Genomic DNA, 18,530 nt, shown 5'->3' on the forward strand with positions numbered 1-18,530 from the left:
TGAGGTCCTCTCTGGACTCTGAAGAGAGGAGAGGGAGGAGGAGAGGGAGGGTCTTGAGAGACCCCTCCTTTCATCCCCATGTTAATATGTAATCACTGAGTAATTAAGAGAAGGGAGCTCTCTGGAGTTCTGTCCTGCAAGCTCACATTTTAAATGATTTTTTTTTTTTTTTTCCTGGAAGGGAAAGTTTTCAAATATAGAGAACCTACTGAAGTGGTATAAAACTTTCAGACCGGAAGTGAGGCAGGTGGAGGCATGGTGAGGTGGTCCTTTGACTGGGTGTGAGTGAAGGACTATTTTAAGGATGAACTGCTCATCCAGCAAAAATCCCGAGGCTTTCTGTTCTGTTAGGAGACTGTGTGTCTCTTTTAGGCAGGACAGGATACTTGCCCAAGCTGATTCCACAGGATGCTTGACTGCTGAGTTCGTTCTTTTTCTGTTGTGGGTGCAGTGTGCACACAGCCCTTGTGGTTTGCTGTATAGGCTGGGGAGATGAGTGTGAAAAGAAGGGACTGGAATTCCCCCCAATGTGTCCTGTGCATTCTGATTCCTCATGGTCACGGGGGCACGACTGGGCGGTGTCAACTAGAGAGCTGGGATTTTGAAAGTTCAATCCCGAGATTCGGAAGATATCCCCTGAAGAAGGAAATAGCATCCCACTCCAGTATTTCTGCCTGGAAAATCCCACGGGCAGAGGAGCCTGGCGAGCTACAGCCCATGGGGTCACAAAGAGTCAGACACAACTCAAGTGATTTAGCACACACATGGAGAGGGGTGGGAAAGGTAAAAGAATATGATGTCTCAGTGGCCAGTTGGGTCCGGGCAGATACTGTAAGTAAGTGAAGGGAGGTACATCTGATACAGTTGGCCGCAGGAGAGAGCATTCCTTGCCCAAAGTCATTAGAAATTTGTGAAACACTCTTATTACATGCTGGTATTCTGGTCCCTACCTGACCCCACCCCACCTGTATGCTCCTAGCTTAATGGGCTGCTTCAGATGCGAGCCTTGCCATTTTCTCCTCTAGGTGTAGTAGAACATTGATCCTCAGCATATTGACCTGTGACTTATAATGCATGTATTACACCAAGCCTTAATTCATTTCTGCCACTGCCATTCCAGCATTGTGGCCTGGGGCATCTGCTTGGGGGCTGAAGGTGGGGGGCACACCTTGTTTGTATAAATTAGGAGTGGGGAGAACCACCCACTCTCCTGGCTCCATTCCCCACTGGTCCAATGAGGGTTCTGAAGATCAAAACAAAAAGAGAAAGCAGAAACTGTATTCAGTATCTTGTAATAATCTATAATGGAAAAGAATCTGAAAAGGAGTAGATATATATGTGTAACTGAATCACTTTGCTATATACCTGAAACTAATACAATGTTGTAAACTAACTATGCTCCAATTTAAAAAAAAAAAAAGCTCTAAGAGACTCAGAACTAAAAGAACAGCTGAGGAACTGGGCTTCTGAGGGGCCACACCTTGGGTGAATCCTCTCTGGATGTGTTTCTGTCCTTGTCATGTATATTGGAGACCCAGAGGCCCAGGAGAGGTGGAGGAGATTGTTCTGGGTGGTGAGCTTGGGCTGGGGAAGGACAGGGCACCCTAATGTGTTATCTGACCGCAGCTGCACTCATATGGGGTGGGGGTGGGGTAATTTCTTCACAATGCAGTCGAGGTGCTGTTATGAAAATGGGTGTTGAGTGGCTAAAAAACAACGCACGTCCACCAGAATGTACTAGTGACATCTTGTGGGCTGAAATCCACGGGCAGACTCTCTTCAAATCTGGAGGCTCTCTCTTTTAGCCTCATGGAAATGCATTCAGCCTACATGCTTAAGGACAGATAGAGGGAGTGGGCAGCTGTCAGAAATAGGATCTTTCTTTTTTCCCCCTGCTCCGTTGCTTGTTGATCGTATGTATGGGAAGGACTCAAACCATCCTGTAAAGGAGTTGAATTCAGCTTCCAGTCCGCCACTGCCTGGCCCCCTCTCCCATCCCTGGTCCCTGCTCAAGCTACCAAGAAGACTCTGGACAGGAGGATGGGGAAGGAAGGCTGAGGGCCCAGGGCCATGAGGCTAGAGGAGAGTTGAGTCCCTTGTTTCCTGTTGTTGCCAGGTCAGTCTTTACCCATGCCCTCTTCTCTGGTACGTCTTTGAATTTTGTCCTTTAAAGAAATGACAGCTTTTTACAAAAGCTTAAGTCAGAGAAGGATCCCTGAAAATCTGGGTGTCAGAAGTGCAGGGAAATAATCTGATGATATGGTACATCTACAGTGTCTCTTGCATAACTAAATATAATATTAATGAACAGAGTGAATATAGTCATGCAAAGAAATTATTTCATCACAGGCTGAGAAGGTGTGGAAAAATCAGCAATCTCCAAAGCAGATTGGTTCTCCAGATTTTAAACCTGCCAGGACAACAGCCTTGGTTCCCTAAGTAGCTAAACTTATAACTTTGAGGCTGGTGGGTGCTTTGTGGAATTGTGCAGGTTCTGTAGTTGGAACACAGTTTACTCTTGTGGCATTAAATATTTAGAAGACGTGCCCCTCCTTGGATTTCTGATTATTGTAGAAATTCAGAAGTTAGTATTTCATTTGAGAGATCTAGTTTGTTGGGCTCTCTTCCTTCTTTCGAGAGATAACCAAACACTTGTAGAAATGCTGACTGCTAGGAGAATTGTGTGGCCTGTGTAAAAAGAATGTAAAGCAGATGCTGACTCCGGGGTGAACAGTTTATTAGAAAATTACTGAAGAAGGGATGAGAGAATGTCTTAAGCTTCTTACAGTATTTCGAGCAGCTAGGGTAAGAGATGCTACGTGTGTACAAAATAATCCCATAAAGAAATGAGTTTTTTTTTTTTAAACCTTCCTATTATATAATGACATCTTGTATCCTGCTGCTCTCACCCATCTGGCAACTTAAAAGATTTCCTTTTTCGTTTCTTTGATATAGAAATTACCTGCCATTAGGTCTGCCACTGGGCCTGTTTAATTGGTATTAAAAGAAAGCACCTCCTTTGCCAGATCTGATCTGGTTTCTGGTGGAAGCTATGAGTGACCAGCCAATCTATGCCCTGGAGTTGCAGAGAGAAGGCAATTACCTTACTATATTCTCCGGAGGCTTTAGGGGCTTGACTTATGAAAAGGATAACTAGCTTGTTGCTACTTCATGTGTGAAATTTTAATGAATTACTGGCAGTCTAATGGTTTTCTATCTTTTTTTATTTTATTTTTTTAACAAAAACCCAAAACTCCTGTTTTAGAATTTTTTAACTAATAGTACTAACAAGAATTTTTGATTAGTCTGTCATTCTTATTTATTGCAATTGATGGATTTCTATTTTTTGTGGAAATGTTATTTATGCCCTCTGGGGGTTTTGATTTTATAATTAAAATGCTCTGTAAACCTTATAGGTGTGCTCCAACTGAACACTTCTGTGTACACACAAATTTTTTTTAGTCCTTAAAGGTAATTACATCTGACAATAGGAAATGCCAGAATGCTTATGTAAAGAAGGAAATCTTTTCTTGAGGTGGGAGTTGGGGGGAACCTTTCATTCTAAAAAATATGATGCTTTACAATATTACATGCCCTTTCTCTATGGATAGCAAGTATAAATCCTGAAGGGATAAACTAAGAGAAATTTGCTTTTCACATAAAGGAGAGTAAAAATAAAAATAGATACTGATCTTCGTTTGTGGTCCTTTCCCTTCTCCTACCACCAGATTTCACGGCATTATTTCTCCAGGGTTTGTTTGCAGCTGTCTTCCACGTTATGATTGGTTATTCTGTAATCACCTGGTGGGGGCTTCTCTGGAGACCCGGTCCACTGCAGTGCAGGGAATAGTCTCCATTAATGCCGTGAGATTGCCATGGAGACAGATTGCCTGGTGTCGGGTCCTGCCGCGGGTTGGGAATTTACAATCCCCAGACGTGTTTGTGAGCCGGACGGTGTAGTTACTAGGGACGCTTCTGGAAGTCATTTTCTGGGTCCTTTGAAGGGCAGCGGTGTTGGGAAAACTGGCTCTTGATTCCTTCCTGGGCAGGAGCTGTGCTCTCCCCGGCAGACACCCGCTGCTTTTGTTGCTGCGTTGCTGCTTTGTTCTCCTCGGCCTGAAGACTGCTGCAAAAAATAATCGTGACTGCCTGACCTTTAGAATAAAAACTGGGATGGGCTCGCTGTTCAGATGTAGCTTTGTGGGGGACATGTTGACGCTTTGATTGAGAGAGTTGTTCAGGGGAAACCAGAAGGCCTGGTATAGGTTTCAAATATTGTTTTCATAATAAAAATAAACCCGAAAGGCACTCTCATGGCTATACTGTATTTTATTTTGGGAACTGAGCTCTAACCACTAAAGATATTGTCAGGACCCCAGAGACACTAATCTCAGAATAAGTAAAAATAATATTTTATGTACAAAACCTAAAACGTTGACACTTGGTCAGGGAGTGGAGGGGATAAGAAATGGATTTTTGTGTTTTTTACACACACTGCTTTAATTACTCTTTAGAACAGTGCTGTGTTCAAAGCATTGGTGTTTCCTTGCCTTTACAAAAAACAAAGCAAGAGGTGAAGTGGGAGCTGGCTTGTGACTAGCTGAATCTGTGGAAGGTGCAGGCGGCCGAGTGTCCCACTGTGGTCCTGACCGTGTGCGTGTAGCTTCTGTTGGTCACGTCAGGCGCCTCTCAGAGCTGTGTTGACTGGCTTGTCGGACCTTTCCAGTCTGGAGCAGCTGTGGTTGTACTTGGTGATGCTACAGCTTTTCAGTGCAAGAAGAGGGCAGCTTTAGGGGTAGTCACGCCTGTGTCTTTTGGTTACAGCAGGTCACCCACTGCTGGGTTCATCCGTGACTCCTCCTCCCACCAAACACATGGAAATATGCACCAGATAACTCCTTGGAGACAAAAAAAGTGAAAGCCATTCAGTTGTGTCTGACTCTTTGTGACTCTCTGGGACTGTAGCCCACCAGGATCCCTTGTTCGTGAAATTCTCCAGGCAAGAATATTGGAGTGGGCAGCTATTCCCTTCTCCGGGGGATCTTCCTGACCCAGGGGTAGAAGCTGAGTTCCCTGCATTGCAGGCAGATTCTTTACCATCTGAGCCACCAGGCAAGCCCCAGGCAACTCCTTAGCCGACCCCAGTCTCACAATATCACTGCCTCTCTGGGCATTTGGCACCACAGAACAAATTCGGATGTCTCTTTCAGATGTTTTTATATCATACCTCTGGACTTGGGCTGGCCTGGCCTGTGGATAGTATGACTATATTCTGCCTGCTTTCTGGTCCAGTGCAATTAAGAATTTCCTCTTTATTAAGATTTAACTGGAAGATCAATTCATACTGCACTGGATTGCCCTGTTCATAAATTTCAGAAGCGGGAACTGAAAAATTAGATGTACAGTCATAATCCAAGTGGGAGAAGGACATTTACAAAGTGTTAATGGTGAAATTCTCTAAGAAGGAACAGAGTTGGGAGGTGGAGGTGAAAGAGGGCTTTCAAATTTTAGTATATACTCTATGGTTAGAAAAAGACACACATATATTTTTATAATTTTATATTTATAATGTTTTAAACAAACAGAAAAAAAAAACTTGGGAACTAAATAGAACACTGTACAGCTTTTATAGCCCTTGGACTTAGCAGGCTATAGAGAATATAGGTGCTTTAATTGGATGAAATCCAGTCTGCACACTAAGGTTGCTGATGGATGCTTTAAACCAAGAATTGGAACTGAATGAAATATTGATTTAGTTCAGGTTCAGTTCAAAGGCTACTCTGATATTCTGCTTTTGTTTCAGGTCAATAATTTTAGAAAAGGGCTTAGGTACAGTACAGTTTGGTTGAGCTTTAGAAGGAAAAACAGTTGGCTCAGTTTTATATTCAGCAAAGTAATAATTTATTCCAGGTTTTGCTTCAAGTTGCTGCTTCAAATGGAACTGTGATATCAAGGTGAAATCATTGAGTGTTGATTTTGTTTGATGTCAAGGCCTGTGGTACCATTTTGTGATTATTGAGTGAGATAATGGAGTCTTAAGCAATAAAGCTAACCCATCACAAAGTGCTTTGTTTATATTGAGATAAATGTACACAGTCAGTGTTCAGGGGGGTTTCTCGAGATGTGATATATACTATTCATGAAGCCACGGATTAGGAGTTAAGTTCTGTCATTTATCTTTGAGTGCCTTTTGTTGTTGTTTTTTCTTTGAGAAATTCCCTCTGGCTCCGGACAGTTTTCCTGGGGAATTTCCACAGAATGCATTTTACCGGCTGAGAACTGGGGGAGGCCTGGGACGTTGCAGACACACACTGATTGTAGCAAATTGAGTGTGAAGCTGATGGTAAACATCGTAAGGGAAAAGTATGTTTGGTTTTGGTTTGCTTTCCAAGTAGATATTTAAGAGAGGCAGTTGAGCCTCATGGTTTCCATAGACTCCTTTTTTGCAGTCTGTCTTTGCGAGGTAGTTTTCTTGTTGGGGATAGCCCTCAGCCAGTTTAAGAACTTCCCCCTTTCCCTCAATTTGCATGGTCACATTTGGTACTGTTTCCTTCCAAGGCACCGACACTGCTCCTCTGCAGACCGAGACGCGGGGAGGAGTCTGCACAATATTCTTGGTGGGCTGCTGTTTCTTTCCTGGGACTACCTGATATCACAGGAAGTTATTCTATTTGAACTCTCCAGTTCGCCAATTAATTCTGACTTCCTCGGGGAGAGAGTGGTAGTGGAAATGTGTGTGTGTGTGTGTGTGTGTGTAACGTCAGTCAGAGTTCCCGGGTAGGTAGTGGAAATGTGTGTGTGTGTGTGTGTGTGTGTGTGTGTGTGTGTGTGTAACGTCAGTCAGAGTTCCCGGGTCCTAGGACCACCCCAACTTCCTCCTTCAGAGTCAGGGATTCTCAAAGCGTGACTATTTGGGCCCTACAGTGTTCTATTAACAATGGTGAATTTGTTCCTTGATTGGCTGATGCTGTTAATGAAACAGTAACCTAATTAATTGTAATTAGAGTGCCTCAGAGGTCTGCTTCCCTTTGAATCCATCATCAAAGAGAACATGATTCTAGTAAAGCCCCAGCATATTCCTCAACAAAAGAAAAATGTTTGCAAAAAATTCTGGGTATCGCTGCAAAGTTGGATTAGTTGAGAGCTTGCATGGTTGATGGAACCGGTTTGCATCAGGAGCGAGGGGGTGTTACATAATCTTCCTTATACTCGGTTTGGTCAATTAACTATGACCTTTCTTGTCAAACAGAAAGAGGACAAAGGATTAACTTTAAACAACTCGTTATTGTGTCCTTTGTGTCTTTTTCGTGGAGTTGACTATTTTTGTAACTTTTCCTGGAGGGCTGCATGCTAAATTTCTTCAATGCCTAACTCCTCTTGGCTGCGCTTTGCAGGAGAAGCTGTGCCTGAGGATGAGCAGATCAGCGCTAAGGACCAGAAGACTCTAGAGCCCTGTGATAACACCCCCATCATAGACAACATTGCTCCCGTGGTCGCCGGCATCTCTGCAGAGGAGAAGGAGAAGTACGATGAGGAGATCTCCAGCCTCTACCGACAACTGGATGATAAGGTCTGTGCTCAGAGTTTATAGACCTCACGCTGGTGCAAAAGCTAAAGGTAGCAGGTCCTAGACTTCCTGGCTGGAAGCAGCTCAAGCCCCATGGAACCTGACGTAAGACTGAAGACTGATGTTTATGTCTGTTTTCCTAACACTTACCCTAGCTCTTTATTGGGCTGTGCTGTGTGCTAAGTTGCCTCAGTCCTGTCTGGCTCTTTGCGACCACATGGACTGTAGCCCACCAGGCTCCTCTGTCCCTGGGATTCTCCAGGCAAGAATACTAGAGTGGAGATGCCAGGCCCTCGTCCAGGGGATATTCCTGACCCAAGGATTGAACCAGCTTCTCTCATGTCTCCTGCATTGGCCGATGGGTTCTTTACCCCTAGTGCCACTGGGGGAACTGGATTCACGGGGAATGGAAACTTTCATGGAAATGTGATTGAAAAGACTGACCTCGGTAGACAGAATCTTCATATCTAGGAACTGGATGGGACCTTATCCTAGCATGAGGGTGGAGGGTGAGTGAACTTTGTTTTATTCTCCCTTCTTTTCTTCTCTGGGCTTGTCTGTCACCTCTTGGAAATTCCAGCAGTGTCCCAGCTCTCAGGGCAAAGGTGGTGGCTCCCAAAACTCAAGTGTGTACTTTGATCATGGAAGGTCCTGGAATGAGGAGCCAGTAACAGCATCCAGTAAGGGGCATCCTCTTGAATGAAGTCATTTGGATATGCTGATTAGGGGTGTCCAATTTCTTGGCAGACTTTTGGGACTCAAAGAATCCCATCAGTGCACAAATTGGAATAAAAGAAGAGAAGTCTTGGAGAACACTGTCTCACTCATCCCCAGTGAAGGTCAGGTTAGGAATCCCAAGAGGCAAAGGAGATTAAATTGATGTTTCCGTGACCTTGGCATATTGCCCTTGGAATACCTAAATCCTTTCAGTTCATTTCATCCGGGTTGCTGATATTTTTAATCTGATTTCATCTTTTCTGCTGTGGTTCAGCTCAGAGTGCTTGGGGACACCCCTGGCTTGGATAGAACAGCTTTGTTATGTTAACGTTGTCATTAATCTTACAAGCCTCTTTCTTCTGAGTAAAGCTCAGAGTCTGGCCTCACCTTTACAAGGGAAATGTGACTGCTTGCCCTAAGGAAGCTGGTTCTCTTTGTGCTTGTGGCTCTGGGAGTTTGCATTATCACCGCAGTGTTAAACTGGGGTCACCTTACCCCTCGGGTGACATATTTAATAAGATATTCATGCTGTGAGAGCTGGATTAATTACTTTTTAGGCACTGGACATACTGTTACCCTTCTCTTTCTACCCAGGTAAAACCTCAAACAAAGTGAGAGAAAAGGGAGATCAATAAGGAAGTGAGCAGTCTATGTGGATTTTTTTTGTTTCTCCAAAGAAATGTTATTGTTGAAGCATATTGCATTTTTTTTTTTCTCATTTAGAATTGAAGAGTTCGTTTTTAGTATCCCCAAAGAATCCTGGATGTGGGGTGATTACCTGATTCTGCTCTCTGTTCTCTTCGAATAGAAACCAAACATGGTTGGAACTGGGATCTTTTTACCCTGGTAGCATGATAATTTTTCACGGATCTGAGAAAACTTTAGAGTCTTGAATTCGGCATCTGAGATGTAGGCAATGCCAGGCCTTGGCAGTTTTCAGTTGGTAGCTGGCAGAACTGACCCTGGAGCTCTGCCTCCTAATTCCCAGCCTAGGACATTTTCTGTCATATTCCTTTCCTTTAGTATGTGTTTTGAAAACACTGGTAAGCATACATTTTGGGATTAGCATTTGTGGTCCATCACAGGGCAATGCTGAGAGATCTGGGAAAGGACTTGAGCCCCAAAGCCTCAGCCTGGTGGGGGGATACCGGAGCTTGTCTTGCCATTTGTATCTCTATCCATGGATGGCCTGGGTATGTCTTACCAGGTGTCATTTTTATTTGTCCGCCTTTTAAAGGTTCTAGAAGCTATTTCATGCTTCTGATGATGTTGATGGTTTGATACTTTTAAGAATACATGAGTTGGGACAGGGCACCTTCATAGATTATTAGTGGCTGAAAGTATCTAGGTTTAGGTAAGATGCTCGCCCAGGGTGCTTAGATGACTTGCATTGCCTGGAGGTAGCGGAGCTACAATGAGCTTACACACCTTCTGACTCGCAGTCCAGTGCTCCTCCTATTTTGGCTTTACCCCTTGAAATGAGGAACTTGTCAGTCCTAATGAATTTGTCTAGAATGTACTGGAAGAAAGATTCTATGTGGTCTCCTTCCCACTGCCCCCTCTGTCCCTCCGTGCTGACCTTCTAGGGGTCGAAGGGCAGGCTTTTCTAAGGCAGTGCTGTGTGATGGAAAAGCAGGCGCTTTAGAGTCAGTCCCGTGGCTTAGCAATGCTGAGACCTGGCCTGATGACCCATCTGCTGAAGTTGTTTTTCTTATCTGCAACATGGAGCTCACATCTGTCACTTCAGAAGGGTGCATTGGGGAGTACACGACTCTAGGACATAGCAGATGCTCAGTAAATATTAGTTTCTTTTCTGTCTTCTCCCTTTCTGTTTGTTTAAGGGAGAAGCCACAGGATGGGGGTGTCAGAGGGTGGTGGTGCAGAAGTGGGCTGAGAGCACAGTTGTAAGACAGGCAGTTTGGCAGTGGCTCTGCCTCTTATTTGCCATCACCTCTCCAGTGCTTCTGTACTGTGGGAGACGTAAGAGCAGAATTTAAGTGTAAGTAGATGTTGAACTGATGGTATTCATCGAATCCTTTCACTGAGTACCATTGCAACAAAAACACCTTTATCATTAAGGGTGACTGACCAGTAATCTATTGACAACTCACTTATTTCAAATACCTGAATATTTTCTGAAAAGTGCCTGCTAATCCATTATCCACAGACCAAATCTTAACAGTTGGCATCAGAGTGAGCATGTTTAAACATTTTCTAAAAGATGCGCTTGAATGTATAGATATGGACTGCACAGCACATCTTCCTCTGAAAATTTTGAAAATTAAAAAAAAATCACAACAGACTATGCTAATTCCTTCTTAAGCAAGGGTAAGTGTAGGTTTGGAAATGTCTCTGACATAAGTGATTCATGTTGTTATAATGTAAACCTTGGTCGTTATCCTTTCCAGACAGGCTAACGGCCCTTGATTTCTCATGGTACCTCAGAAATAACCGTCTCCCAGCTCATCACCTAGTAGGAGCAAGCCCATGTCGCCAGGCTTTGAAATGAACACAGTATAAGAACAAAGCACTTGCACAACTATTCTGTTTCTCTCGTGATTTATATCACTTGTAGCCATTGCTTATACGTCCCGGGGGAAGAGGTGGCCACGGCTCTTCCATATTAAACTTCTTGAGTCTTTTATGTTAAGTTGTTTAATATTTGTGCGCTGAGGAACATAAACACTAAAACTGTTCCTGGTAACTGACATTCTAAGTTTATATAGTAGAAGAGAAAATATGTCCAACATAATAGTCTTCTAGTTGGGGAAATAATATTTTTTTTTGAGAGATTTCATTTACTCTGGTATAATTTCCCTAATTCTCCTGCCAGAAATCTGACTTCAAGAGGAAAGCCATGAGTATTTTTTAGAACCATTAAAGAATTTTTAACTTGTAAAAACATTTTCAAAACTTCGGGATAAGATGTGTTATGAAGTCCGTATCTATACATTCAAGTGCATCTCTTAGAATCTGTTGACACAGGCCTGAGGCCAGCTGTTAAGATCTAGTCCATGGATAATAGATTTCTAAGCACTTTTCAGAAAATATTCTGGCACATGAATTTTCCTACATATAAAATAGTTGAGTTGGTGTTAAAAAGTTCAGTAGGAACACGATCTCCCTGAACAGAGAAATAAGCCCAAAAGATGTTCTACACAAAGGAAAAGGAGACCCAGATCTCATAATATTAATGTTAGAATTTTCTTGCTCCGTGGAAAGCATCAGGCTGTGATGCTGGTTAACCTGATTTAAGTGGATGAACTGACACAAGTGAACAGGCAGGAGAGTATCCTGGGGAAAACTGAGGTCCTGCACCCCAGGCCCTGGAATTTACCCTCTAACCCCCACTCTGGAAAAGGAGGAAAGCGCGGCACAGGTAGGTGTCTGAGGGGCTGCTGGTGGAAACACCTGGGCTGCTCCTGGCACGAAGAGGAGCACCGAACTGGATTGAACTCTGCTTGTGGTTTAGACCCCAGAAGCGTCATCACACAGGATGTTCTCTTGTTCCTAAGGGAGAGGCACGTGGGAAGCCGTGCTGTCTTTCTGCACAGGCTACGCTTCACAATTTCCTTTGAACTCATGAAAACCTTTGTAACCAAGATTGAATCTCATGCAGTTAGGCGCTGGCCGCCTGCCGCTTTGGACCACATCTAGGGGCAGGGGAGAGGCGGAGATGCTTACGCTGGGCCGTGGGAGGCGGTAGCTCTGGCTTTTGTGGCAGCAACATCTAGTGGCAGAAGCTGAGAGCAAGAAGAGTGAGTTAGTCTGTGGGGAGATCCTTTCCCACTTCAGTGACACACCAGAAACGAAGCAATCATGTTTCTGCATGCCAGCTTCCTAGAGGTTTTTTCAGACTGGTAAGAAATTTAGCTCCTAATCAAAGGCAGCTCTCTAATGCCAAAGATGAATTCTCTAGTAAATGTTTCCTAGTCTAAGTAAGAGGTTTGAAGTGGAAATACTGGTCCCTTTCAGCTCACGGACGTGTTTGATGAGGTTTGGGACATGTACCTGTTGCAGTACAAGTGGTTAGAGATTCACTCCGTAATTTTTTGAGCTAGGAATTCACTGTTAGCATCTTTGAGTTGGAAGGGATAACTCAAAGTCCCTTTCAGTTTCCAAGCCCTGCATCGCTGATTTCTGGATGAGAAGGAATTAAGTTGAATGTGGAGGATATTGATTTTCTCAGAATATCTAAATGTTTCATCAGCTGAGAAAGGTGGGTGATGTGGATTTGAACCAGTCTCTTATCTGTGAGGAGGCACCACACCATTTGCTTCATCTTATTAGCAAGCTTACAGCTGGCATCCTGGTATCTGACTGCCATCCATCGAGAAACCAGGCTATCAAAAATGACATAACTAACCACAAAAAAATTAAACATGATGTTTCGTTTCAGGATGATGAAATTAACCAACAGAGCCAGCTGGCTGAAAAGCTAAAGCAACAGATGTTGGATCAGGATGAGGTAAAGAATGCAATAAATTTTTTTTTTTTGCAAAGTTCTTTTATGACTGTCTGTTGTGGCTATTCCAGAAATTTAATATGCAAAGAATTTTTTTAAAAAAATCACTGAATCGTGGAAAATTCTTGGTAGATTTCCTTTCAGTGACTGCTAAAAGCTGATTTTAGCTGAATTTAGAAAATAAATGTCTGACTTGGTAGAGCTCTAGGGTTTTGAGAGTAAGTAACTGGTTGATACACAATCTATGACAAGCAGAGACAGAGGAGCTTGGTAGTGGGGTGAGGATGATCCTACCTCCTCATACCCAGGGCCCAGCACTCCCTGGTTCATTCTATTTCAGCCTTTTCTCAGCTTTACAAATCAGGTAACTCAGGTCTTTGATATACACACCATGTTCTTGTGCTGTCTTGTAGGGAAAAAAAATACTCAAAGAACAAATATAGAATGCAGAGAAGAGGAAAGCACAGAAGATAGGGGTCCAAGCGCTGTGTTAGTATATATGTGATACACTTACAAGGAGGCAAATTTTTTTCAGTCTCTCCCTGGATGGCACTCACTTCTCTGGTAGATGTCTTTATTATATTGTATTTTTGCCAAGTATTTTACAAACAGGAACCTAAGCAAAGAACAGATCGCCAATCTATCAAATACAGAGGGTTTGTAATTCCCTTGCTGAGGGCCTAAGTATGTTTTCTCTTTTGTGCTTTAGGGTGTTTTCTGCTTTGTTGCTAAAATGCTATGGATTGGCTCATATGATACAGTTATAGCAAGTGGCCATGGTTCATGGCCCCCCCAGTCCCACCCCTATCATAGATGTAACACTCTCTCACCATTTTCTTCTCTTCCTCTTTGTTGCCCTTTATCTCTTTAGAACAGTGATTATGCCCTCTGTGCAAACATTTCCCTTGGCAGGAACCATATTTAATTGATTTTCCTCTTAACTGCAGTTGAGTCTTCCATTTGTTTAGTGTTTCCTGCCCTCTCCCTCCCATTCTGTTGCTGTGCATCTCCAACTTGGTACAACTGCTGTGATAAGCTTTCCCTTTTGTTACACTGAAGACTCTTACTGTTTTTCTATACTGTCAAGACAGTATCTGTTCACTATAGGCAAATCAGAAAATACAGTAAGCACAAAAGTAATAAAGGTATCCATAAGGTCAGTCATTCACGTTTTACTAGTGTTAATGTGGGGGGCGAATTCTTCTGTAGTCGATGATGAATATTAAGAAAAATTAGGGATTGCTCTTTTATACTGTTTTGATTGACTCTGAAATTGACCAGTTTACAATGTGAAAAAAGTGATGATAGTAAAAAGCCATGTAAGTATTATTATATCCTTGGAAATTACTCCTCCTCATCCTTTGTTCAACATGTGGAATAGCCAGTCAGCTAGAAAGTGTGGCGATTCTTGATCTGTAATCAGTTCTTGGAATTAAGCTCATGCATCTTTAAATAAGAAAGAAAAAGAAAGAGAAACATATTTTCAAGACAACATGCTGTTTTTTCATTTAGCATATGGCTATATAGTATGGTTTCCAGTTATCCTGAGGTTTTTCAACTTATTTTCTCTAATCTTTGGGTAGAGCACTGAACATAAACCTTTGAACATTAGAGTCACCAATTCCATACCATCTAATTTCCCCAGCTTTTAGCTTCCACGAGAAGAGACTATGAGAAGATTCAGGAGGAGCTGACACGTCTCCAGATTGAAAATGAGGCAGCCAAAGATGAGGTGAAAGAAGTTCTCCAAGCTCTGGAGGAGCTGGCTGTCAATTACGACCAGAAGTCACAGGAAGTGGAGGACAAGACCAGGGCCAATGAGCAGCTGACAGACGAGCTGGCCCAGAAAACGGTTGGAGCACTTGTGGGTGGGGGCGGGATTTCCTCGGGTGCCGTTCCTGTACTTTTATTGATATTTACTGACAAGACACTACCAAAGCATGGCAGTTGGCCGAGTGGTTTTTCAGTGTTAGGCACAAATGCATTCTTTGAAATCCTCCGATAACTGAAATAGTTTGTGTAAGTGACTTGTCCACTTGCCGCAGATCTCCATGTCAGGTCTGTTTTGTATCTAGGGGATTTGTAACACTAGAAGTGATGCCTTGTAGGATACTCAAGAAAGTGCAGACTTTGGAGCCAGAAAAATCCTAGTTGGAAATCTGACTTTACAACCGTTAAGCCTTAGTCGAGACATTTAACACTTTAGTGTTCATTTCCTTATTTGTAAAAATGGTGATGATAACATGTTCCTTTCAGGGCATGGGAATTAGTGACAGTTGACTTAGCATGAACCTGTACATATACTACGGTATCAGCAAATAAGTCCCCAAACATTGTATTGACAGCGGAGCGTGCAAGGCATGGACTCATTCTTCCTGTTTACACCTTCCTGAATGCAGCCCACTCCTCCCCAGTGCTGCTTGTCCTCGCCTAGGACCTAGCAGTCCTGGTTTGTCTGTTGTCCTGTTTTTCAGCAAGTGCTTCGATCTGCACATTTCCTAATTCTCAGACTCCCAGCGAGAGATGCTGCTGGTTCTGCACAGAGAGCTAGTGGCAGAGGGCCAGTGAGCATTTGGTGAGGTGGCTGCTGGTGGAACGTGTCCATTTTCGCTTTTTCTACTTGGAAGATGGGCGATGGGCAGCCGAGTGGCTGTAACCAGCTGCCCTTGGCACCTCAGTCCAATGGCCTGGTATCATGGGATTGTGCCCAGCCTGCTTGGTGGAAAGCCACCATCCTCCCAGCAAGGGGAAGTAGCAGATGGTGCAGGAAAGTGCCGATCTATTGACCGTAGATGCTGCGGATGGAAAACGCTGCTTACTCCATACATTCAGCTGCATGTAGGAAGACTTTTTAATGTTTCCCAAGATAGGAACTACTGCTTCTGTGGATTTTGAAAACAAAATGAAATAAGCAGTGGCAGTGCCTAAATAAAAACAAAAATGAAAAATAGAAAAACAAAGCAGAAGTTACTTAGGAAAGAAGGAGACTTAGATTTTTCAGGGCTTACTGTTTTCTGCAAGATTTTTTCACTAGTCTGTGGTATATTTGCTTCCCAAAACAATGAAACGGTTTCCATGATACAAGTTTTATTTTCTGTCAGACCAAAGTACTACTAGACTAGTTTAGAGTACTATTTTTAGTTTGATTATTAAGAAATACTTGAGTAAAATAGTTGCATATGGAAGAATTACATAAATGTCTTTGCATTAACCTTTACAATTCCATAATTTATGCAGATTATTTTCTCTTTTGGCTGAGTTAATACCAAGAAACCAAAAGATGGCAAATTTGTTGATGTTGAGAGCTTGTTAAGTTAGGTAGTTAAAAATATATGCATATTGGTAGTGTACATGAAGAATGGGAAAGGGATGAATTTGTTAATGTTTGGTAGTAAAATGGGGCTTCTGGTATGTATATTTAGAAACCATCTCCTGTTGAACCAGACTAAATTTGAAATGTGATGAAGGGTGTCCAGTTCTGGTTCACTGTGAAGATGGAAAGACTTCTTCTTGGTTGTTCTCTAAACTCACTAATGTCCCTTTGGGCCTTCCAGACCCATCTGTTATGAAGTCAGATGGGAATTTGGAAATGGTCCCAGGGAGCAGGTTTGTTTGGAAGTGGAGGTGGAGACATTTGCAGGTATGTTTATATCCTGAAGAATGTGGACTGAAACGGAACATCTGGTAGGTAGGATTAGATGTGATTACACATTCTAAACATAAGGACTCCTTTTGAGCTTTATTTATTTTTAATAACTTATTCCACTGACCTGGAAATTATCATCTGATATGCGGACAAATGACATATCAGGCCAAGACAACTTCCTCTTCTTATCAGAGAATGCAGAAGTATACCATAGTTTGGCTTAAAAGGACTCCTGTTGAAATTACATGAAAGGATAAAAGAATTCCACCCTACATGATGTTTTCTTGATGATGCTGTGTGCATGAAGTTGATGGGTGGCCCTTTAAATCTGTTATTAAAATGTGTGTTTCAGACTACACTGACAACTACGCAGAGAGAACTGAGCCAGCTGCAGGAGCTGAGCAATCATCAGAAGAAAAGGGCCACTGAGATCCTGAATCTGCTGTTGAAGGATTTGGGGGAGATAGGAGGAATCATTGGTACCAACGACGTGAAGACTGTAAGCCAGCCCTTCTCTTCTCCTTGCTACCTTCTCTTGTAATGGCATGATTCTGAGCAAGCAGAGTCTGTGTTTATTCTCCTGAGTATCCAGTGCTTAGCACGGGGTCTTGTATCTGCTGTGTGCTTGATCATATTTGAATGAATGAATGAAAGGCTGATTGAATGACTAAGTAAATTATTATTTTGGTTGAAGATGAAAAATCACCTTCCAATTATAGGAAATGTCCTCTGATCTTGGTTGGCCTTCTGTGAGTTGGTTTAGTCCTCAGAATTATATGCCAGTGTCACAGAGCTTTGGGATTGGATAGATTAAACAAAAGTTCTACTCAGAAATGTTTCTCCTTTTTTTTTTTTTTTTAAAAGTTATCTATTTATTTTTGGCTATAGTGGGTCTTTTTTGCCATGCATGAGTTTTCTCTAGTTGCAGTGAGCAGGGGTTACTTTCTGGTTGCAGACTCTAGGTGCATGGTCTTCAGGAGTTGTGGCCCACAGGCTTAGCTGCCCTGCAGCATGTGGGATCTTCCCAGGCCAGGATTGAACACGTGTTCCCTGAATTGCCAAGTGGTCTCAACCACTGGACCACCATGGAAGCCCTCTCCTTTTCTATGAAAATACAGCAGAATGAAGGTTCCCAATCAATCAGTATGAATTAGGAAAGCTTTCAGCTAGAAATAAGAGGATTCTAATGGTGGCTTAATAAAATAAAGCCATGTTTATTATTCACAGTATAAGAAGTATAGAATCTTGTTATTTAGGTTGTGATCTGCATCACCCGGGAACTTGTTCTAACTAGAGCCTCTCAGGCCCACCTCAGACCTACTGAATTAGAAGCTGCATTTTAACAAGAGTTCCCAGGTCATTCCTATGCTTCTTGAAGTTTTAGAAGCAACTTTTGGTGCAGAATCTCAACAATGTCAAGGAGCCAGGTCTTTATTTTCTTTATGTTTTCCTCAGCCTATGACCTTTTCACATCTGTAGATTTTTGTCTCTTGGTAGCAAGATAGCTTCTGTAGCACCAATCATCATGTCTGAGGCAGGACGGGCTGTAAAGCAAGACAGCTTTCATCCAGGAGAGAACTATATTCCAGAAATCCCCAATAGGCATCCCCTTATACTTTAGAGAGGCCAGAATTGGGTCACATGGTCACCCCAAGCTGCAAGGGAAGCTGGGAAAGCAAAGAGAAACAATTTTACTACAATGGGCTTAAACCAACCATGAGTAACCCCTGGGGTGGTGTACATTGGTGCCATCGATAGCAAGATTATAAGGGACAGAGCATAAAGTTGACTATGAGTTTAGGAATACAAGGAAACAAGAATAAATACTGCTATCAATCAAGAACAGTTTGCCACAAAATAGACAGGACATTGGAAAAATAAGAGTGACATCAAACAAAATAGCTCTCTTGAGGTATAGTTGCCATAAAATAAGCTGCATGTATTTATTTATTTGGCTGTGGTAGGTCTTCGTTGCCGCAGGCAGGATCTCAATTTTGGCATGCAGGATCTCGTTCCCAACCCGGGTCCCCTGCATTGAGCGTGTGAAGTCTTACCTACTGGGCTACCAGGGAAGTCCCAGCTGCACATAAAGTATACAGTTTGAGAAGTTTTGATGTATGTGTACATTCATGAAA

The 18,530-nt window shown here is 42.7% G+C and overlaps 1 protein-coding gene across 1 annotated transcript in view; it reads left to right on the forward strand.

Annotated features, from left to right (window-relative positions):
* KIF5C (kinesin family member 5C) overlaps window positions 1-18,530 on the forward strand; it is a 154,900-nt gene that overhangs the window by 94,297 nt on the left and 42,073 nt on the right. The window contains exons 12-15 of the mRNA XM_065931510.1: window positions 7,395-7,570; window positions 12,684-12,752; window positions 14,395-14,601; window positions 16,748-16,894. Of these exons, the coding sequence (XP_065787582.1) occupies window positions 7,395-7,570; window positions 12,684-12,752; window positions 14,395-14,601; window positions 16,748-16,894 (599 nt within the window). The remainder of the gene's footprint in view (window positions 1-7,394; window positions 7,571-12,683; window positions 12,753-14,394; window positions 14,602-16,747; window positions 16,895-18,530) is intronic.

This window comes from Muntiacus reevesi, chromosome 3, assembly GCF_963930625.1.
Source record: "Muntiacus reevesi chromosome 3, mMunRee1.1, whole genome shotgun sequence".
Classification (NCBI taxonomy): domain Eukaryota; kingdom Metazoa; phylum Chordata; class Mammalia; order Artiodactyla; family Cervidae; genus Muntiacus; species Muntiacus reevesi.